This window comes from Mastigoproctus giganteus, chromosome 9 (assembly GCF_048544385.1).
Source record: "Mastigoproctus giganteus isolate SK-2022 chromosome 9, ASM4854438v1, whole genome shotgun sequence".
In the NCBI taxonomy this organism is placed as follows: Eukaryota; Metazoa; Arthropoda; class Arachnida; order Uropygi; family Thelyphonidae; genus Mastigoproctus; species Mastigoproctus giganteus.
In genome coordinates, this window is record NC_143583.1 from 105,056,908 (window position 1) to 105,080,636 (window position 23,729).

Below are 23,729 nucleotides of genomic sequence, written 5' to 3' on the forward strand. Positions count from 1 at the left end.
AATATCAAACAGGAAAAATAAACTTATGGAATAAACTCCTCTCCCTTTTACAGGTTAGATGGGATGAAAGTCCCACTGGAGAGGTCACCAGACTTTATCCCGAATGTCACCTTTGCCATGAATAAACCGCATTGTAATTGGTTCTACCCATCCATGAGCATGTCCTACATCCTAACAGGACATGGTGCTCTTAAAGCGAAACTGTTCCAATTCGGACTGCCGACAAATCCTCATTGCTCCTATGGGGAAGAGGAATCCTGGAACCACATCCTATTGTCCTGCCCCAACTACGAAGAGCAACACTTAAAAAATAAGGTTCAGAACATCTCAGAAGTCAATCTTAAAGCCTTAATTGAAAATGAGACTAACTTTCAAGCCTTTCAAATGTTCACCAACGACGTCTTCAGCAGAAGAATGCAGATGCTTCACCACACTCGATAATTCAACAAGCTCTTGCTGAGCTGTTCCCTGTGTCACCTACCAGTCATCCTGGACTTGAATTCTTTTGATCTCTGGGGTTGTTCAGAGATATCAACCACTGGTGTTTTTTTTTATTTATTATTATTTATTTATATATTTTTTATTTATTTATTGTTTTATTTTTATTATTATTATTCATTTATATATATATTTTTTTCTTTTCTTTCTGCTGGTACTCAGGACTGGGCATCCTGAGTACAGGATTGTTAGCTCCCACTGGTATTGCACTACCTCCAGTGGATGCGGGATTTTAGCGCACTACTGAGGCGAAGAACTCCGATCTGCAGCATCTCAACCACGGACCTTACAGGATTTAAAGGATCTGCTCGTTACGTGTTGGTACCAGATACAACAATACCCATTTAGAAATCTTGTAGCGTCCATGACTCGCCGGGCACGAGCTGTTTTGGCTCATCGGTGTATGTATTCTTGTCTAGAAATCTGAGTGCTATTCAAGATGAAAAATGGGCTATTTTGTGAGACAGGACTGAGTTTTAGAAGGATTGAAATTAACTAAGTTATCTTCGTTCCACTGGAGAATTGCCTGGAAATCAGTAGTTAGGGAATTAGTGGTTGATGTTCAAGAAGTTGAAGCTGTTTGTGAAAGGAAAAAACTGGTTCCTTCGTGTATTGCTTACATCACACGATGAAAAAAAAAAAAATCCTTAATCTGGAATTTAGTGTTCTATCACCAGTAAAACCATGGATACCATTTCCAGTCAGTAGGTCATTAAGATACAAAATGAAAACGGTGGGAGAAATAACTGAACCTTCCTTCTCCAGTTTTGGTTCAGTTGCATCCGTACTCGCTCTTTGTCGTTGGTCGCTCACATCCTGCTTGATTTTTAATAAGATTACATGACGATGACCCGTCTCTCATCTGCTTTTCGCTGTTCAATGACCTGAACAGTCGAGAACCGTTCCAACCACTTAGTGAAGATGACTGTCTGTTTCAGTTTGGTAGCCATACGGGAGCCAACCGGGTTAGCCAGTTGGGTAAAGTTCCTGCCTGGTAACCCAAAGGTCGCGGGTTCGAATCCCGCCTCGGGCTTGGATATCATGATGGTGCCGCACTATCCGGTTGGATTTCACGGCCACGATACACGAAGGAAGCAGGAAAAAAACTGGTTCCTTCGTGTATTGCTCACATCATACGAAAAAAAAAAAAAAAAACAAAAAAAGCCATACGGGAGACAGAGCCACTTGCTCTACTGCCCGTCTGCAGGAGACTATGGCTTTTCGAACCTAAGGCCTGAACGCGAGTGACTTTATTCTCGCTACACTCGATGCAGTATGTTCAATATTTCTACTTCTCACCTTTATCTATGTATCGAGGTAGACCTGTTTAGCTTTGGATTTTGCATTCATTGGTGGGTGGTAGTAATTATTTGGAAAGACACGAAATTGCGCCACTCTGTCTCAGTCGTAACTTCGACCTTGGGTGAGGTAGGTCTGATGAAGCGATTTTCGCCTCGAGAAAATTTTTTTTTTCTTGGTTTTTGATTCGAACTCGAGTCCATGATATTGGTGATCCGGCATTAACCATTGGGCTAATCGCACTCTTTATTATTATTGCAATATACTTATGATGAATAAATTATACAAAGGATACTAAAAGTAGTTATTGGAAGCGATATATGGAATAACGTTAACAAAAGGGAACGTGTTTTATTACAATATAAGATATTGTTTCATACTCATAAATTATTAGTTAATTTTATTCTTAAAAACCTCAATACAATAAAGGGTGCCAGAAATTCTCCAGAAGCAACAAATTACAGTTTACGTCACACGAGGGCTTATGTATTCCAACATCCTAAACCATTAAATAAATATTGAACAAGACATCCTTATTACATCATAAATAACTTAGATTTTAAGATTAGGAAATCACTGACATACAATCAGATGAAATTTTCCTTACGAAGGTTTTTAATATTCAATGAGTTACTATTAGAATTTTAATTGTTACTTGATCTCTTTCTTGGTTTGGTGGAATCAACTAATTCTTGACCTTTTTTTTATCTCCTTTCCCTTCCTTTTTTTTTTTTTTTTTTTTAAATTTAGGAAGTGGGATTGCGAACTGTGTAGTCAAATGTGCGTTTGAGCAATTGTATAACAATAACTTGTTGGTAAGGACTGTACAATCTTTAATGAGTTTCTGATGTAATGTACTTGATGAAGACTAATAAATATTATTAAATCTAATATTACATTGGCCGCGGTAACCGAGTTGTCGTGCGCGAGAGTGCATAAGCACACGTGCTTTGAGTGACCGGGGTTAAAGCCCGTGAATACTAAATACGGTGCTGTTTCTCGTATTCTCTGCCTTGTGGATTCCTCTGACCGTGTGGTCATCCGGAAAAAAATTATCTAATACTGGTGTGCCCAGTTAAAGTGTATAACAGAGCAGCATGCAGATACATAAGCTTATAAGCACTAAGTTATAAATAAAGTCTAAAAGTAAATTATACAATAAAAAATAATACTGGCAGCAGACATTTTAAGAGATTTTCCGTATTTTCAATATTATTTAAAAAAAATAATTTTAACGTTTTTATTTTTTTTTCGCCACTGCCCCAAACAAAATAATAAAATTTTAAGGTTCATATCATGAAATGCAGATAAACACATTTTGTGGCACATCCAGCATTCAAAAGTAAATCAGAGCTATCAATTTTCTGTAATAGTATATGACATTTTTTACAAAAAAAAAAAAAAGCCATCACGAACACTTGTCCTAAAAGTGTATCCACTGGGAGTCCTCTTCAACATTTGATCCCTTGTCTGTATCAACAACGAAATACAGTGGCTGGTGACAAGTTGTATATGCCGCCATAAGCGAAGGAATTAAAAATAACGTTAATTACAGTAAAAAAATTAGTTTTTAATTCATTTTGCATTGCTGAAAATACAGTAAATATCTTAATATGACGCCGCCAGTATAAGCGATACGCAAGTTTCATATAGCAAGTTTAAATTCCAAGCACAGAGAGAAGCAAATAGAATAAACAACATGGAGGCTCCATCTCAATGACAAGTTTCATTAAACAGCGAGTTGAGCGGAGCAATCACAGCCGGAGCGTTTTTTGCTTCGCACCGCCGAGTGCTGAGAATTAATGAGAGTTAATGTAAAGGATTACCGTTCGGTTTCTCAGTACAATAATAATAATAAACTACCAGTTTCATCGACACGTAATCCAATTGCGAATAAATTCCACAAATTTTCTTACCCCTACACTAAAACCGACACTTCAGATTCAAAATAGGGGCTTACATCTGGTGAGTATGGGCTTAGCACACCCAGGTCCTGAGCTGGATATCATCATTCTTCCTTCCTTGATGATTCCCTTCTATTTCTGACTCTCTCTCTCTCTCTCTTTCTCTCAGGGTAACTAAGAATTTTTTTTTTTTTTGGCTGGTGCAGCAAAAGCCTCAGGCTTCCTTGCACCATATGGCTAATGGTAATAATAATAATAAAAATTCTGTACCAAGTATATAATGTGTCCTGTCGCTAGCATATTTAACGTCTTTTACATTTAAGTCATCGGCAGACGTTAAAAACGCTTTAATTTTCATATATTAATAAAATTTATGGATAATAATATAACAATGTTTTTATTTTATTAATAATAACTACATATCGGTTACTGACAGTATTTGTCTGTCATGACTAAAGTAGGATATATAATTTTTACATTGAAGAGATTTTAGTTCACGACTAAATACACCATCTATAGTTGTTCCATTACGTGTAGTATTTATCGAAAGATCTTATGACATGTCCAAGTTGAAGAATGTTTTCCTAAATGTGCACAACTCTTTTCCAGCCTCATAGTTTAATTGTAAAGAAAAAAATTACATTCAATCTGAAAACACCAGGTGACTTGAAACAAGTTGCGTTTTCGAATTAACGCATTTCCTAGTTTCCGAAAGTTTTTGTATCTTAAAACCTTATATTTCTGTTTCTAAATTCGTTAGCTTTCCAACTATATGCTATACGTCCACATTTCAGAAAATTTCCTTGATCACATGTTCATATTTTCCACTATCCTGGAAAAAAGGCGCGTGGGCAGGAGTAGCAGTGCGTAGCACACGCTTCTTGATTAGACCAGGATTCGAGCCCGTCACCACCAATACGGAAAGGTCAGGGAATGACCACCGCATATCCCCGGAGCAATATGGCCTTAGTTGATAATGCTCCTAAAAACGAAATAACAAACAAACCTGGAAAAACTACTGCAATTTGCAGAGGTTTCAAAGTTTTTCCTCTAGTATAGAGCTAAGATGAAGCTCGGTGCAAAATGTCATTAAATTTGGTCTAGTAGAAGACAAATTATTGTTCCCATTATACAAGTATGATTGCAACAATACAAGTTACAATAATTCGCTTCTTGGGACGCTGATATGACGTCACTTCCGTAACTCTTTTCGCATGACGGTTTTTCGTTACGAAATTTTTGGAATAACGCCAGCAAAAACGTTTTTAACGTCAATAATCCGTTTTACCAAATTTCTACGTTAGCAAGAGATGGAAAACTAGCACAATGGTCAAACTTTGCGCTAGTTTTCCATCTGATGCTTAGCGTAGACAAAATAGAGTAACATGCAAACTAACTGTAATAACAGCAGGCGTAGGGATTTTATATATAGAGAAATAAATAATAATATTATTATAAATTGTATATATAATTATAGTTGTACAGTTAAATTTTTATACAATTATAATTGTATATCGGAAGAAAGAAGATACAAAGCCGATCTACTATTTAACCAGCTGGTAAATGGTACTTTCAATTGCCCTCACCTCGTCTCACAAATTAACTTCAACGCACCGAAAAGAACTTTAAGAAATCATCCACTGCTTAAACCATCCTATGCAAGAACTAATTATGGATATTACAACAGGACTGCAAGATCAATTAACAAAGCAAACTTGGAGATATTTCACACCCTGGACACTTCAAGAGGCAACTGAAATCTCCAAAAGCACCACTTACCTGAGCCTTTAAATTGTTTTTTTTTTTTTTTATTACCTTCTTCATTTATGTACTTTTGACGTATTTTACCTGATGAAATTTGTATTCCAATCTCTGCTTTGGACCTGTGTAACTTTATTTTTGTTGCTACGCACTAAAGCATGTTTGTTTTGTAGCTGTTTAAATAAATGAATACAGTAAATAAATACTGTATAAAATTATTATTATTATTAAACTGATAAACGATCGACTGTTTCCGTTGAAATGTCAATTAAAATGGAATTGTCTACGAAATTGTATTGAATACAGGGCATCAACATATTGACGTTTCCCTAATATGTTGACAAACAATCAACTTTTTCCAATATGTTGACAAACATATTGGGGAAAGTTGACATGACTGCCTCTAAACAAAATAAGGAAATGCAGTTGATAAAAAATAGTTAATGTTAATTTTCATTGCTAAATGTAAACTAACTCAAATTTATTACTTTTATTTACAATTTAAAGTCGTAATATTTAAATATTCATTTCATTTCTTATTTTTGAATAGTCTAAATGGGCCCCTCTTAATTTTTTCCAACGCCCTCATAGTTTGAAAAGACTTCATTATTCTTGACTTTTACATTTCATCTAATCATCAGATGCTTGGTATTCTTATTTCTGTAAGCATACTGAACAGACTGAATTTCAATTACTCTTTTCAACTATTTTTCTGTTACAAGTTTTTAACCACCTGAAAGCGGAGTTTTTATAAATTATACTTTCAGATAGAATAATTATGAATGCGATGAAATGGGGACTACATAAGCTACCATTATCCTGCCAAAATTGATTTAATATTAAAATTTAATATACCGCCCCATTTCAATGATTAATTCCCGATTTTATCTTATCTTATTTAATTAATGTATTCTATTTATTATTATTATTGTTATTATTTTTTTTTTATTTCTGTATTAATTAGATTTTAAATTTAGCAGGATTTTCCCCTCCCAAGTCCTCACTAATATAAACGAAGAATGATTATGGAGTGCCAGAGTAATGTGCATTACTCTGGCACTCCATAATTTTTTTCTTTTTTTTTTTAGACTTTTAGCTCTTTTATTATTCTAAAGATTCATTCTTCGAAATATTTCTGCTCTCTTAGTATTATTATTTCGGCTTGACGCTATTAAGAAATGAAAAAATGAGAAGAATTTTCTATTCTTATTTTCCGTCCCCCCGCTCCCCCAATCCAAATACTTTCAATGAAATTGACAGTTTCACCTCGATGAATACAGGGTGATTCAAAAGTCTTCGTACAGGGGGAATAATGTTTCTTTTTTTTCTGTTTTTAGGTACCGGGTTCCTGGATTGGTTGTCGTGGTCTCGTGAAGTGGCCTCCGAGGTCCCCAGACTTAGCCCGCTTGATTTGTGGGGGCACTTGAAGGCCATGGTGTATCAGGAAAAGATACGAAACATGAATCACTTAAAGTGCTAAAGGAACGGATTCGAAATGCAATTAGGCGCATAACACCAGATGTGTTAACGCGAGTTCAACATGACCAGGAGAGACACATCCGTAAGTGTTTTCAAAGGAATGGCAACCACGATGAACATGTTTTGTGAATAAAGTGACAGTTTGTTAAAAAAGTGACAGTTTGTTAAAAAAGTGACAGTTTGTTAAAAAAAGTGACCATTTTCTCTATGTATGGAGACTTTTGAATCACCCTGTAGTTCGAACGGAACCGAACAAGAAGAGAGCACTTGTGCTTTCAGAAAAGATGACTGCAGTGAGACCAACTGATGATATTACCGTCTGCGTAGGTATTATAGCAGTTATAATCACCGTCCTTCCGGCTGGAAAAAGCCCAGGTTCGAACTGCGTTAACGACACGAGGAACTTTTATGGAATTTTCAATTTATGGAAATTGGGCATAATATATACACGAGCATACAAGTTAGTTCTTGAGTGGGCCTAAATGTCAATTTTTTTTTTTTTTTTTTTTCTTATGATGTTACCAAGAATAAATTCTAAACAGGAAGCATTCTGGGAAGTAATTGTAGAAGCTACTGGGCTTTTTATACCAACTAAGAAATACGGTTCAAGGCTTAGAACTAAATGGATGTCAGATGTCAGTCATAGAGAAAAAAAAATGCATGGGATGCATATAAATTATTTGGTGATACAGGAGCCCACAATGTAAACTAGTCTGCAATTAAGCCACAAAGGAGGTTAGGCAAGCTAAGGCGGATTAAGAGGTCTCTGGCAAAGAAAAGCAACAAAAACGTCTTTACTTATGTAAACAATAGACGGAAAGAAACGAATCACCTTGCTCCACTAGATATGGTTTAACAGTTTATCATCTTGTTCGGGTTGCTCACAAACTGAATAGGTTGTTGCATCTACATTCAAACATAAGGAAACTTTTAGAGATGGGGACGTCAGAAGTATACAAATTCTTACAGGGTGCTGTTTATGATTACTGAGAGGAAAGCAGAAGAGAAATTGTTGAAGCTAAATATAAACACCAGAGGCAGAGGGGATCTATCCAATCATATGAAGGAGGCAGTAAAAGGAGGTAAGCAAATCTTTAGCCATATTATGATAGCATCCTTGGATTCAGGAGAGGTTCCTATGGAATGGAGATGTGCGAACTTATCCCAATTCACAAAGGAGGAGAAAAGCGTGACATGAATAACTATAGACTTATTATCTTACTTCGGTTCCGGGGAAAATAATGGTCACTGGTTAAAGAAGAAATGAAGGACCATTTAGACAGGAATACAGTTAAACAGCAGTCATAGCATACGTTTATTAAGGGGTGAATCACGGTATACTACTAAAACAAGCTCTAGAAAATTAATAGGTAGTAGGCGGCGAAGCCTTAAGTGAAGTTTAACATTGTCAAATTTATGATGCTGCACATGGGTGGCAGTAATCCCAGATTAATGTACCAACTGTGTGGTACTACACTCACAGTAGTGGAGAATGAAAAAGATTGTTTGTTTTGGATTTTTATTGGCGCATTAGCAACTAAGGCTATAATGCCCCAGAATGAATGAAAAAGATCTGGATATATTTGTGCAGTCAGATGTAGAGCTCTCTGAGCAGTATAGACAGGCTGCCCAGAGAGCCCATGGTATTTGTCAAAGAAATGCAGGAATTTTGCCGGTAGGGATAAGGAGGTGATTAACACTGTATAAAGCAATGGTCAGGCCGCATCTTGAGTTCTGCATACAAGTCCGGAAGTTTCAATTTAGGTAGGATGTGAATATGTTGGAACGGGTGCAGAGAAGGGCAACGAAATTACTTAGACGAACCAAAGGGTGCACTTACCAAGAAAGGCTTCAGTTCAGTGAATTGCAGCATCTGGAGACTAGGCACTTGCGAGATCTGATGGAACTGTTTAAGGCTTTGAATGGATTGATTAATCTCATTGCTGATGGCATCCTTAATCTTGCTCAGACTACACATGTGAGGGGGGCATAAATTCAAATTGAGGAAGGATGGTTGCAGGAGAGATAGACGTGGAAATTTGCTTTCATCCTGCAGGTAGGTGATTGCTTGAATAAACTGTTGTTGTAGATGTGGGTAGCTGGAATAAATTCAAGGAAGAACTAGACAGGCTATTAGAATATTAGAAGAGATGAACAAGTGATATATAGGAAGTGTTTTTGCCTTTTTTTTTTTTCTGATGCCATATAAGCTTGCTTTCTTGCATCATTTGTCACTACTAATACTAAGAATGCACAGGTCCTACGACAAGAAAGGATAACGATTGTGCCAAGTATATTTTAATTTAATATTAATTATATTAAATTAATAGTAATAAGTTATTATTAATTATATTTTATTAATGGGTTTAATTATTGTGGACGACGTATGAAAAGTAGACTGTTCTTCAATTGGTTATTAATCTTGTTCCGGATTAGCAATAGAAAATCATGATTTAATATACTCCGTCATGTTATAAAATAAATAATTAATTATTTCTAAACCCTCATGTTATGAAATAAATAATTAATTATTTCTAACTTCAAAGTGAAAAGAATGGTCTCCACCCAGTAAAGTTAGGATAGGATTACCAGATCTAGAATTAAAAAACTACATTTTTATTTTAAAAACGAGGACATTTTAAAAATTATATTTATCACAAAAAATTATTACAATACATATTTATCGTTACTGCCAAACATTTGCAGTAAATCTGAATTACAAACTAAGTAATCATAAAATGTTTTACAATCCATTTTCAAATGATAAGTAACTAACGAAATACTATTCACAGTATTTGTTTCCATTTTATTTCTAATGTTGCTCTATTGATTGTTAATTAATGAAAATACACGCTCTACATTCCCACTGTGGGCAAAAATAGAAAACATATATTGAGCAATTTTTAAAAGCTCTGAACTCCTACATTGATTAAAATATTCAGCCCACTTATCGGCTAATAAGTTTTCCCAATTATCATCTTTCTTTTTTTCAGAAACAAATTCCTTAAAATTCATAAATTGGTTAAATAATCTACTATCATCGATTTTTACTCCTTTTTCATAAAAATTCTTTTAATTCCATGAACTGTAAGATTTTAAACTGTTCCAAATTTTTTTGTTCATATTTTTATATATGCTAATGATTGAGTATACATACTTTCCATTTCTTTCATAAAATTTTCAATGTCATAATCTTTTCCGTTTTCATTATTATTATTATTATTTTTTTTTTTGCAATAAAAAACGAATTCTGAGTGGCACAAACTTATTATCTATTTTCCTTGCAAATATATGTGGGCCGCTCTTCCGGATGTGTGGATCCTATTTTTTTTCTCGTTTTTCATTTACTCTTCCATTTTCTTATCGAAAAGATGGAAATATTGCGGGTTCAATTCCACTCCCGTTTTCTGTTGATTGCTGAGGCTCCAAAATTTTTTGAGGAAGGCTTCTTTACTAAATTTCCTTGTGTTGTTTTGGTTGTCTGTAGAGAGAATTCTAGTGTTGTTGAAATCCCATGTGCCACGACATTGGAATACATGTCGGGGTATGTCGCACTTTAGGACTCTTCCATATTGTAATTAAAAAAAAAATTTTTTTTTTTTATGTTCAATGTGGGAGTGTGAAAGCGTGGCGAGACAATAAGGCTCGTTTTTGGGATGCTTCAGTGTGTTTCTGGAATTCGCCAGAGTGCAGCTGGGTTCGATAGTGACACTTGGCAGCGAAATCATAATTTGATTTGTGTAATTTTGAAATAATAGAATCCACTTAATGCAACCTACTCATTTTTTTTATTTCGTTATATTGACGGAAGGTGCATGATGAGATGATTTTTTTAAATTACAAAAAACTAGGAAACAAGTGAAAAATCCCTGAGGACGCCCTAAACACTAGGACAAGTCCTGGGAAACGAGGACGTCTGGTAACCCTAAGTTAGGACCAGACGTTAAATCCTGTGGCATTAGGCCTTATGATAAGTTTCAGTAAGGAATCCAAAAAAGTCGCCAATTAAGTTACTCAGTTGTATCGTGGTTTAACTTACTTGATATAATACTTTGTTACACAATAAATATCACTTAAACATATTCTTTATGGTCTAGTCGTGTTATTCACATTTAATTACTTCATTTTATTAATATTTATAATGAAAATTAATGAATCACAATATTATATAACATTATTATATATTATACCCATGAATGAGTAGATATGTTGGGGGTTCTAACACATTTGCATAAAGTCTAAATGGTTTTAAACACGATTGTATAAGATCTGGAGGGATTTAAACACATTTGCATACTATCCCACGACTACAGGTGTGAAAATTATATTTAGTTCACATTTCGTACCCTAGATGGCGCCTACCGGTTTTGTTTAGTTCGTATTTTTGTCCCTAGATGGCGCCATGTATATATCTCTATTTAATTTTTTTTTTTTTACAGTACCAGAGTCTTTTTCTTGTGTGTATGGTTCGTTTTTAATTAGCCATACATTCTTAAGTTGTGTCTGAAACGTTTTATTGGTACATTTTCTTCCTTTTTGTTGTATTCTCACAGTTTTAAAGCTTTATTGATCCTTTGATAAAAAGAAAATTCATTGTCTTGTCATAGTGTTTATTAACTAATCCATCAGAGTCTTTTTTTTCTTGTGTGAGTGTAAACCTTTTTATAGGTTCGTTTCCCTAGAGATTCAATATGAAGATACATTTTTTTTTAATTAGAACCTTTTTATTATTATTGTAACACTTTAAGTTGGGGGGGGGGGGTGTAAACCATTTTATTGACTCATTTCCTAAAATCCAAAACTCAAACTCCAAAGAAAATTTCTGCCTTTGATAAAAAGAAAAATACATTTTAATTAGCCATGCATGTGATAAAAAGAAAATACATTTTTTTTTTAATCAGCTGTACATGTATTCTCTGTATGCATTCTTAAGTTGTGTCTGAAACATTTCTTTTTGCTGTATCACATTGTAGCTGTTTGGACCGTCGAGTCCCTGCCAACCACGGGGAAAACGTATACTTTGCTGTATCACTTTGTAGTTGTTTGGAAGTTCAACCTCCCCCAGCCAGTTGAGGAATGGCCTACCGTCGAGTCCCTGCCAACCACGTGGAAAACGTATACTTTCACTACATCTTCTTTCTTTTTGCAGTATCACTTTGTAGTTGTTTGGAAGTTCAACCTCCCCCTGCCAGTTGAGGAAAGGCCTACCGTCGAGTCCCTGCCAACCACGGGGAAAACGTATACTTTCACTACATCTTCTTTCTTTTTGCGGTATCACTTTGTAGTTGTTTGGAAGTTCAACCTCCCCCTGCCAGTTGAGGAAAGGCCTACCGTAGAGTCCCTGCCAACCACGGGGAAAACGTATACTTTGCTGTATCACTTTGTAGTTGTTTGGAAGTTCAACCTCCCCCTGCCAGTTGAGGAAAGGCCTACAGTCGAGTCCCTGCCAACCACGGGGAAAACGTATACTTTCACTGTATCTTCTTTCTTTTTGCTGTATCACTTTGTAGTTGTTTGGAAGTTCAACCTCCCCCTGCCAGTTGAGGAATGGCCTACCATCGAGTCCATGCCAACCGCGGGGAAAACGCATGTATTCCCAACGTGGCTCCATAGTACAGACTTGTAGAATCTTAGCAGATCTGATACTTGAAAAACACAAAAGTTGTAGAAAAACAGTGAATGTAACGACAGAGGGTATACAACTCATATATAAAGTGGTCTACGCATCCTGTGTTGCATAGTTTTTAGGTCTGCTCCACCTGTGGAAGCAGTCCATCCGCCAATCTTCACGTTGTGGTTCCGAGATAATAATAATCACTATCAGGATGATGACAAATATAAATAGTGCGATTCCTTCGACACTGTCCATTCCTACCTGTGGAGATAGAGAAATGTTAGCAGACTATTATAATCCTAAAGTAATAGGTAGTTTCAGTTCTATTGACGCTCTTCAAAAACATACTAAATTACCCAGACGTGTTGTGCGCGAATTCCTAGCTAGTCAACCTACTTACGTGAGACATCGACAGCAAAGAATTAATTTTCGGAGGAATCAAATTAAAGTTCCCGGACTTAATCACACTTTTCAATGTGACCTGGGTGACCTGTCGGCTCTCGCTGACTCAAACGATGGATATCGTTACCTTCTGGTTTGTGTGGATTGCTTCTCGCGATATTCTTGGGTCAGAAAACTGAAAAGCAAAAATGCCATCGAGGTGGTGCAGGCGTTCAGATCTATTTTCGAAGAAGAAACACCGTTTTGTGTTAATACTGACCAAGGAAAAGAATTCACTAATGCGTCTCTTCGTCGGTTATTCCAATCCCTTGGTATCAATTTCTATACAACAAGATCGGAAAAGAAGGCAGCTATTGCCGAGCGCTTCATTCGTACACTGAAAGAAAAAATTTATAAGTGGATTTCTTATTCCAAAAGTCAGAAATATATTCACGTACTCGACGATATTGTGGCGACGTATAATCGTACTACCCATCGTTCTATAGGTATGGCCCCTGTAAAAGTCACTCTTGCTAACGAAGAAGAAGTGTATAATAGGCTCTACCACAGCCATAGCAAAACCCTGAAACCGAAATTTAAAATCAGAGATAGAGTTGTTTTGAGCAGCGGGTCTCACCCTTTTCGCAAAGGTTACTGGGGGAATTGGACGAGAGAAGTGTTTACTATTACACGTGTTTTGAAGCGTAACCCTGTTGTGTACAGTGTGACAGGCCGTGATGGTGAGCAGATAGAAGGAACGTTTTACGAAACACAGTTACAGAAAGTTAACTTTGACGATAATCTACCACCTGACGTCTACCCCATCGAAAAGGTACTTAAACAAAAGACAGTTAGAGGACGTCAGTTATTAGTCAAATGGTTAAGCTACCCACAAAGCTTCAACAGTTGGGTCAGCTCACAAGATGTTTTTCCTTACACTACCGAGTAATGCTAGTATGGATCTGCATCCTAGAAATTCTCAGTCACAATTCACAGTGGAACTGCCTAATGCTGTTTCTCTCTCGGGCAAATGGGAAGTAGCACTTGCAGAAGTACATTTTCCTCTTTCATGGGATAATATCTCCGATGGATGGAACATATTCACAATACACCCCAAAAAGAAAAAAGAAGTCAGAGCGATGACAGTATTAAAAGAAATGTATACCACTTCCTCAAAACTTATCGATGATGTTAATTGTCGACAGTGATATTCAACTGAAAGTGAAAACTGACGGAACGAAAGAACAGTTCACGTTAAGGGTGAAGAACGAGGGTATAGTGAAAATCTCTAAAGTTTTTACACGGGTTATAGGTATCGATAAGACATTTAGCGAGGATCAAGGAGGGTTCCATATTTTCAGAAATTATCACGTCGGTGAGTGGGTTTCCAAGAAGGAAATCACATTGCCTAAAGAAGCAGCCAATAGAACGATCACATATCGGGGTGTGAAAGCAGAAGCTGTTCAGGTCTGTAAACTACCACGAGGGAGCTACAAAAGTATACCACAGGTGCTTAACGCAATGATGAAACTGGCACCCCAACTCGATGCAAAAGTGAACTCCATAGGTATAGTATCTATCGAAATCGATCCATCGGTTTACCTTCGATTCCCAAAAACAGGACTCGGTCAGATGTTAGGTTTCGAAAAACTAGGCAGAGATTTAGAAGGTAGAGTTTACGCTAAGTATCAGGCAGATATATATAGGGGTGTCAGTTCCTATTTCGTCTATTGTAATCTAATTGAGGATCAGGTTGTAGGCGACACGAAAGCGCCACTGTTACGTGTCGTTTTCCAATAACGGAGAGTTCTCGCATTTAGATTATTATCCCCTCCAGTTAAACACGTTCCATACCGTTACAATCCAAGTGCGTACAGATAGCGGTGAATTCGTGCCGTTCAGTGAGGGAAAGACTACAATTAAACTCCATTTCCGTGAACGATGAATGAGTACGTCCATTACTACACAATACAAGCAGGGGGGAACCCATACTTCGCTGGGCCCTCTATCCAGAGAGGCCACGGTTTAGGAAGCATCTTCCGAACAGCATTCCGTTTTCTGACTCCGATACTGAAACCTGCAGCAGCTTTCATCGGTCGACAAGTACTGTCGGCAGGACGAAATATCGTTGATGATGTAGTATCAGGTATTCCAGCTAAACGTTCGTTTTTAAATCGTGTATCAGAAGTCGGACAAGCCATTAAAGACAAGGTGCGTAATCAGAGCGGTGGTAAACGTAGACGTCGCGATATTTTCGATGGAGGTTATGATGTCTGAGCTGGATCTTTTCAGTAAACCCGCCACTAATATGTGTGTCGAACGGTCGTCGTATATTACTTTCCTTCCTCTAGCATCTGTAGATAGTGTAGGCCCGATCGAATTCTATATTCCGGGGACTTCAGAAGAGTATCTAGACCTCGGGAAAAGTTATTTGAGGTTGAAGGTGCGAATCACCAGAAGCGATGGAAAAGATCTGGAAGAAAATGATAAAGTAGGAGTCGTTAACAATTTCTTTCACTCTCTATTCAGTCAAGTCGATCTCTTTGTACAAGACAAACTGATTAACCCATCGTCGAATACGTACCCTTATCGTGCATACCTGGAAACGCTTCTTAACTAAGGACGGGAAGCCAAGAATTCGCAACTGACAACTGAGATGTACATCAAAGATCAGTACACCGATGTTAAACAGATGTTCGAGAAGGATGATAGTGGTATGTACCAACAATCGAAATCCTTCTCAAAATCGAAAACTGCAGAGATGTTAGGAAGACTTCGACTCGATCTGTGTCACCAATCTAAATACATAGTGAATAACGTCTCCCTCCGTTTACGACTGGTAAGAAGTTCCCCCGAATTTTGTTTGCTTTCCAACGATTCGTCAACTGCCAAGTTGAACATTATGGAAGCAACATTATTCGTACGTAAAGTGAAATTGAATCCTCAGATTCAACTCGCACACATCACTGTTTTAGAGAAGAACCCGCTCGTGTACCCGATTAATCGCGTGAACGTGACATACTTTTCTATTCCCAAAGGAATGGTAGATTCCACACGTGATAATATATTCCTAGGACAAATCCCATTGCGAGTGATTGTGGGTTTGGTGTCTAGCGAAGGTTTCAATGGATCATATGCTCGTAACCCTTTTAACTTCTCTCACTTCAACCTGTGTTACTTACAAGTGACGGCCGATGGTATTCAGTACCTGTCAATACCTCTGACTCCTGACTTTAAGACAGGACAGTATACGAGATCGTATCTGTCGCTCTTCTCTTCATTAAATAAATGGACGGAAGACACTGGAAACGATTTGTCATATTCCGAGTATTCAGTCGGTAATGTATTGTACGCTTTTGACCTATCACCAGACGAAAATGCCATCGGTCAACACGTTAGTGCACTGAGACGGGGTGGTGTACGTCTTGAACTGAAATTTTCCTCACCATTGCCTGAAAACGTCACGTGCGTCTTGTACAGTGAATTCGAGAACGTGGTTTCGCTGACAAAAGACAGGTCGGTTCTTCTGGATTATGAACACTGAAGAAATAACACGTTTGTTGGAAAGTGTTGTTAAAGACTACCCCATAAGTGTATGTGCTCGCGACGAACTGCCTACGAACATTCTTAGTAAACCGTTTCTTCTAGTTGTCAACACAGACCCTTCCGACAGACCAGGAACCCATTGGATAGCTATTTACCTCGGAGAAGAAGAAGAAGCCGATTACTTCGACACGTTTGCCCGTCCCCCGCCCGAAGATTTTGAGGCGTTTCTGAAAAGGCAAAGTCGCAAGTGGACTCATAACAAGACTGTAATACAACATCGGGAATCTATAGCTTGTGGACTGCATTGTGTTTTCTTTTTAACCCATAGATGTCGCGGTATTACTATGAGACAGATTGTTAACGAATGTTATTGTAAAAATTTGTGGGGCAATGATATTCTTGCCACTTTAGATGTAATCGATCATTTAAATAAACAAATTTAAAAAAAAATTGTGTACTTACATGCTTATCCACTGTACTTTCTTTCCTCTCAAGTGACGGGGAGACATCAGAATCGACGGTTTCTTCCTTGCACGTTTGGGCGCGCACTTTTCCCCGGCCGCCGCGGGAGGGAGCACGAGGGCCTCCTCCAGAGGCCCGCTTTTCTTCTTCAGTCCCAGAAAAACCTGCAATGTTTGAAGGTAGGCCTTCACCTTGGATTCGATCGACATGTCCTGTCTCTTCAGAATTTCGGACATCTCATCGTCTAGAGAAATCATCCTTTGGTGTTCTGGTGGTGCCAGGAGTAAATATTTTTTGAACGAGTCGTTCATTTTCTTATTAGCGATGTTATCAGTGGAATTATCAGACTGCCTAGTAAGGGAAACAGCGCTCCTCCTTGCTGGGTAATAAGTCTCCGTCGCCTTGTGAAGGGGACAGTTTTATCCGCTAGAACACGTAGCAGTTTCTTTTTGCGCTGCAGTCTAAGACGTTCTTTGGGGGTGATTGGTATGTTACCTCTTAGTAAATTCTTACACAGTTCACACAAAACCGTGACCTGAGAATGTGATACCTGTCTCAAAATTGTATTTGCTTGCTTGGGGCTGGCACCAGACAAAAACCTGATGAAGTCACTATGTTTTCGGAGTCTTTTAGCCATGAAGGTACATATACGATCGAGGGGGCTTCCTCCGGTAATATACACGAGCGCAGACGTAATTGTTCTGGTGTATCTTGTCGAAAGTCCAGTAATAAATATGAGAACGGTTTTTCTGTGGCCTCCTTATAAATATCGACTAGAACACTCGAACACCCTGGAAATACTTGCGATGCTAGGTGTGATATTTGTCGGGAATCTCTTGGGTTTTTAAAAACGATTAAATAGTGTGAGTTAAGACTGATGGTTCTATATTGACTACCCTGACAGAACAAATTTTGGGAGAGAAGACAGATACTTGTGTTCCTGTGATGGCTTCCTTTAATGAATATTTCAGCGATTTCGGAACTGTCTTTCGCAACGTGTAGGAGATCATCGATTATAAGCAGATTTCTGACACGTCTATCGACTTCGGGCAGTTTCAAGCCTTTTACGAATTCAACGTGCGGAAACTGTAAGAACCGATCCTGCTCTTCCGAGTAGCAGTAAATTATTCTCTCCGGAGGGGGTGAAATTAGCTGTTTGCTGTTTTTAATAAGGGACAGAATGAAGGTTGTTTTACCGCTTTGAGTACCACCGGCAGCGACACATGTGAAGGGGTGGATAAAGGAACACATAGTGACAGAGTTATAACCGACAATTTTGATTGTGTTTTTCACGGAAGTATCCATATGGCAATGTACGGGTGTGCTCTCCAGCTATGTGCTTCTTAAATGTGAAACCATACCGCCTAGTTAACGATGTGTGGAGTAGCTTGCACTGCCATTTGTCACGTTTCACGCTGAGCGGTACAGGAACTGTCACTTCAACTTGTTCACGACGAATCAATTTTGATTGTGTTTTTCACGGAAGTATCCATATGGGAATGTACGGGTGTGCTCTCCAACTATGCGCTTCTTAAATGTGAAACCATACCGCCTAGTTAACGATGCGTGGAGTAGCTTGCACTGCCATTTGTCACATTTCACACTGAACGGTACAGGAACTGTCACTTCAACTTGTTCACCCGTTGCTGCAGATCGCATTACATCCAAGTTTACGAGTCGGCTGTTGTTCTCGTTTAGGGTAATGCCTTTACATTTTGTTACAGATTTGCCCGAGCGTGTTCTGTACGAATACGATTTGGGTCCTGAAGTAGCGAATTCTAAAATAGTGTCACCTTCCAATTCATCTACTAGTTCACCTAGTGAGTGGCCTGTAGCTGGAAGTGTATCGCCTGGTTTATATGAGAATACCAAACTATCGGTATCCGTATAAATTAAACGCTCTCCCAGAGGTGCGATGGCTTTATACAGTTTAATTCGTCCGTATGAGGCAACAAAGGATCCTATTACAGCGTTTCCTTTGCGATATGGAGGTTCTGTACCTTCAAGGCTGTATGCTATCAGCATTTTTTCTTCAGTGACTAGTCGAGCATTGTGAATAATTTTACTGTCATCCACGAAGTGTTCAACGAGGTTTGAGTAGGACGAGCATAGAACAGTATTTACACGATTTGTCCGCATGGCAAGCCTACCCCATAAAGAAATCATACATAGCTTTCCCAAAGCACGCCGGGATGCGTTTTTTTTTAATTTGGGCATGATCAAGTGTAATACCTTCCTTCTGCTTTAATTCTTGGATGTAAGTGTCACGATCGATACCGAGGCCACCCCGAAGCCTCTTGTTTAATTTTCAAGAAGGTATCGATATACCCACCAAACAACGATTCGTGTGTTTCATCAAAGTGCCACACTTCGTAGAATTCGACAACTTTGTAGCCATAGTCGCGTGCCAAATCCAGTTCTGGAGTTGTCCATACTCCTTTTATGGTCGTATCTTCGTGATTACAGAGAGTTGATTCCTCCTGAGCACATTTTGCACACAGAGGGAAAATTAACTTCCCATTACACGTTATCGGTAATATTGGAAGAAACAACTTCTCTGGTGCTTGCACACGTGCACTAGCAATGCCAAAGTATGCTTTGTTACTGTAATCGAAATCTCTCAGAATAACATTTGGATGGCCACGCGGATACACTCCGTATTTACACACCCAGGGGTATAAGGAGCAAAAATCCATATAATGAATCTGCTCGTTTTCATCTGCTTTGTGGTACAGTTTAAAACAATCCACACGACCACCTCTGAGGGCACTTCTAGGGGTAATCGGTTCTGTTATATTAAAATCGGCTACAAAGGCATTCAAGACGGGGTTATTTTTTCTCATTTCATCGAATTGACATTCCCATATGGAAACCACGTTGTAGCCTTGGTTTTTCAGAAACATTTCACGATCCAACGTTTCTTCATAGAGAACTGACATGGGTAGATTTCTGTTTGTCTGTATCGTATGCTATCGAGGTAATATGCTATTACCTCGATAGCATATCCTACATCCGTGAAAATAACAACCATGAAATTCGTAAACTGTTTTATCTCGGATCCCATCAACGAAAAAGCGACCAATCCGAACCTCACCCCCCAACGAACGGGCGTGTCATATCGGTGTGTTCTCTTGTTGTTCTAGCCACGACAGCCATGCAATTGCTTTTCGACTTTGGACATTCGACCCGCGATACCCCCCTGGGAGGAGGATAGCCATAGTGTTTTGGGGTAGAAAGTTCCTAGCGAAAATTCTACTACACGTTCCTGCTATGGTGATATCTTGGTTGAACGGATCGACGTCGGAGATATCGATTAGGAGAGATCTGAACTTGTTACAACTATCACGTAATACCCGTACATCGTCAAGTGTATATGCCATGAGCTCTGTTTTTAAGTCGTACGATTGGTCTTTCTTCTGATTGTACCATGTTTGGAACTCTACACTATCATCCTTCGACATAAATTCGGGTTTGAAATATTTTTTGTCTGGAATAGGACCTACATAATCTGTAGTTTGTAGAGTATGGAACGCATGTGGGAAGAATCCTTTTCGAAGCTCGGGTAATTCGAACATTGCAGGTAACCTTCTAAGGGGAACTGATAAGTACGAATAAGAATCTAAGAAGATGAGATTTAGTTTCAAATGATAAATTCCTAATATTTTAGAGCCGTCAAAAATAACACGAGGTTCGAAGTTCTTACCGTAGAGGTAAGTCAGTACGAAGTAACCATCGAAACCTCGCAAATTGTGTGCTATTATCCGTACATCTTTGTATTTGGGTTCGATGTGGCTAATGTTTCGACCATCGCGAGTACGTTTTGACGATTCACGAACTCCAAAAATCTCGTCCATGAATGTTGTAACACAGTTGGGTCCCTCATATGAACGCAGTTCTTCTCCAAAACTTGCAACACAGAGCACTGGTATATGCTCACCCTGATGTAACACCATCTCGGTGTCGAAATAAATTATAGATACATGTTTTTTAGGGTCCTCTGGTTTCTGAACATAGCAGTGCTGTGACATGTGAACTATCTTACATTTTTCGCAATAATCCGGGGGTTTGCATTTGTGTTGCTTCTGTGTGTTGAACGTTTGCAAACACTCACAACAGCGGTGATAACTCGAGCAGTTGTTGTTTTTTTTATGAGCATCGAAACAGATATTTCCTCTGTAATACCGAAAACAATCACTACACAACACCAAATCGCCACTATGATACTCACGTGTTCGACACCTATTGCATGAATATGGACAAGAATGAGTATGAAGTCTTTCAATGTTTTGGAAAGTTTTAAAACACAGTGAGCAGTAATAATCTGCTCCAAATAACGCTTTCACAGACCTTACTACATCGTAGTGTTTGTCAATATACAGTAGAACTATTTGTTTCTCTGCTTCGGGGCCCTTGTAAATAACATCAAACTCGTTGTCAGCTGACAGTACAACTATCTGAAACTCGGGAGTAAGAAATGTTGGAATTTTTGCAGTTCTTCCACTCCACACACCGTCTCGGAAACGCCTGCTTTTTCATGCAATTGCTTGGCTCTCGAAGTCTGCAAACCGTTTCTGTCTTCGCGAACTTTTCTGTATGTAATGGTGTTGTCTTGTTCAGCTGAAAGAGCTGTTACTATTGCACGTCCCATGCATATATTATCATTATTCCTAATTTTGACAACACACTTCTTCTTTTCTAAGAAAGTGTTTAGATGTACAATAGTTCTTTTTTTTATATTTTTAGAACGACCAGCACCACCTTTATTTGTTATGTTTATCAGAACTAGATCGATTGATAGCGTGTCTGTTATTAGAAAGCCACTGCGCGACTGATCTACACAGAAAAATGCATTCATAATTCTATCTAATGTCAGTTCTGATATCTTCATAAATGGAAGATTAATCGGGGTTTTTAGGGAGTCTGCGTTTACACATAGACGAACATGGCTAAATTCTTCTCTCTTGTTTACTTGTCCTATAATTTGGTTCAGCATCTGTTTGAACAATAGAAAAAATTGTTCCCCTGCAAGCAAATGTAAGTCTCGGTAATTGCATTTGTAAGTTTTATACTTAGTTTTATATTTAGAGGAATACTTCTCTGATCCTTCACTGATTTCGTAGAATCGTTCGTAAGATTCATCACCACCACCAATTTGAATCTGAAAAGAAATGAAAAAAAAAAAAAAAATACTTAACGTTTTTGGAATTCTGATTGTACTTCTGCATATGAAATTCTGAATAAGACTTACAGGTCCTTCGTTTGATCCTCCTGCCCTCCCCTCGACGCGTGGAGACAAGGAAAAGAATTCTGCATTCTGAAAATGAATATTAAACAATGTTATAAAACTATTTTTATCACTTTTAAAAATAAAAAAGAGATAATATAGGAGGAAATTCACTCACCTCTGTATACTGTACAGTATTCGTATACATTATTTCAGCCTCAATAACTTCAGCAAGACTGACAGCTTCACACTCCAGGGAATCATCATCGCACATCCACGTGTCCATTTTTTTTCTGTAACGGTTCTGTGACTGTGGTGGCTTTTTAAACTTTCTCCAATAGCCTTATGCAATTCTCGGTCACTGATCCTACTATTTTGTTAAAACGAAACTTGTTCCGAAACACTACAAACATCCTGTAAGGGTGTAACATTGTTGACTTTTAAGGTCAAAAGGAAACCTGTTCCGAAATAGTATGTCATCCACATCCTGTAAGAGTGAAACATGTGTTGGCTTTTAATGTCAAAAGGAAACCTGTTCCAATTAGTACACCTACCAGTAAGAGCTCCTTATTAGACAATTTCCGATGACGCACTTCTTCTTGTGTAATATTATTAGTCACATATCCGGGTTGTGGACTGTTTTATATATGATTGTTATACGTTCTGTCGTTACATTTGCCATTTTTCAGCAACAGTTAAGATGAGTACCACTCCAAAGAAGAACTATGTGTTTTTTCGTCGCCTCAGTTCAAACACTATTCTACGAGTTCTCCTGCTTGATTTCGAAGTATCGATCGTTTTGGAATGTACCTCGTGTTATCTAAAACTAACGACAGATGAATGGATGCAAATAAAACTAAAATGGCCTGAAGTATTACTATTAGTTCAGGGTCGTGCACAAGAAACTATTACATTTACGAAGGGCTTGGAGATTGAGACAGAAGCTGGTCGTGCTACAATTTCCAATGGTGAGATGTGCGAGTTTATTCTCGACTTGGGTGAATGTGAATCTCTTTCACAAAAAATACTCTATGTTGACGAGTTTGTATCTGTTCTTGGGGAAGAAGCTAAACTATTCACACTGATGCAAGAATCAGTGATGGATGTACTATGCTCAACACGCGAATGTTTATGACAGCGTCGGCAGTTCACCACCAGTGATATCACATTTCAAGAAGCCTACGAGTATATGGTTCGACTTCTGATTCCGTATAACGTTGTAACAGACTTTATGGCTAGATGCACTTTGCAACAGAAAGAATCTGAAATTAATCCTTATAGCATTCTACAGGCAGTACTTGGTATGATATCAGAGTTAAGGAAATGTTATATTGAACGTTATGCTCATTTATTCCCATTTCATTAGACTGTGTCTTTTTTGATTATTAAAAAGATTGTTCGAGTTCTAAAAATGTTCATAGATGTAGCTTTTTAAAAAGTGTTCATTAAAAAGCAGAAATTTTCTTGATGTTTGAGTTTTGGATTTTAGGAAATGAGTCAATAAAATGGTTTACACACAACTTCAGACAGTAATAAAGGGTTAAAAAATATTAACAGATAT

At 38.0% G+C, this 23,729-nt stretch overlaps 4 protein-coding genes across 5 annotated transcripts; 2 read left to right on the top strand and 2 right to left on the bottom strand.

The window, feature by feature from the left end:
• Window positions 1–11,892: 11,892 nt before the first annotated feature.
• Window positions 11,893–23,378, bottom strand: LOC150080613 (uncharacterized). 2 transcript variants are annotated; one of them, XM_090381433.1, is made up of 4 exons: window positions 22,347–23,378; window positions 22,193–22,258; window positions 16,945–22,102; window positions 11,893–12,816 (listed from the first exon to the last, which is right to left on the bottom strand). In XM_090381433.1, the coding sequence occupies exons 1-3, from the start codon at window positions 22,452–22,454 to the stop codon at window positions 21,395–21,397; spliced, it is 882 nt and encodes a 293-aa protein (XP_090237559.1). In that variant the 5' UTR covers window positions 22,455–23,378; the 3' UTR covers window positions 11,893–12,816; window positions 16,945–21,394. The 2 variants fall into 2 exon arrangements, with proteins under 2 accessions (XP_090237559.1, XP_090237558.1); XM_090381432.1 differs by lacking the exons at window positions 22,193–22,258; window positions 22,347–23,378 and having other exon boundaries at window positions 16,945–21,394.
• On the top strand, window positions 12,767–13,885 carry LOC150080614 (uncharacterized). The gene is made up of 2 exons (XM_090380755.1): window positions 12,767–13,251; window positions 13,375–13,885. The coding sequence occupies exons 1-2, from the start codon at window positions 12,767–12,769 to the stop codon at window positions 13,883–13,885; spliced, it is 996 nt and encodes a 331-aa protein (XP_090236881.1).
• On the top strand, window positions 15,593–16,480 carry LOC150080615 (uncharacterized protein F54H12.2-like). Its single transcript, XM_090380756.1, has one exon. The coding sequence runs from the start codon at window positions 15,593–15,595 to the stop codon at window positions 16,478–16,480; it is 888 nt and encodes a 295-aa protein (XP_090236882.1).
• Window positions 19,209–19,883, bottom strand: LOC150080616 (uncharacterized). The gene has a single exon (XM_090380757.1). The coding sequence runs from the start codon at window positions 19,881–19,883 to the stop codon at window positions 19,209–19,211; it is 675 nt and encodes a 224-aa protein (XP_090236883.1).
• Window positions 23,379–23,729: the final 351 nt, after the last annotated feature.

What these genes read in the sequence shown, in the direction of transcription:
- LOC150080614 (XM_090380755.1), top strand. Translation starts at nt 12,767, where the DNA reads ATGATGACAAATATAAATAGTGCGATTCCTTCGACACTGTCCATTCCT. An exon ending in ACTAATGCGTCTCTTCGTCG is followed by an intron (nt 13,252 to 13,374) that starts GTTATTCCAATC and finishes TTATTCCAAAAG; the next exon opens with TCAGAAATATATTCACGTAC.
- LOC150080615 (XM_090380756.1), top strand. Translation starts at nt 15,593, where the DNA reads ATGTACATCAAAGATCAGTACACCGATGTTAAACAGATGTTCGAGAAG.
- LOC150080616 (XM_090380757.1), bottom strand. Translation starts at nt 19,883, where the DNA reads ATGTCAGTTCTCTATGAAGAAACGTTGGATCGTGAAATGTTTCTGAAA.
- LOC150080613 (XM_090381432.1), bottom strand. Translation starts at nt 20,972, where the DNA reads ATGTCACAGCACTGCTATGTTCAGAAACCAGAGGACCCTAAAAAACAT.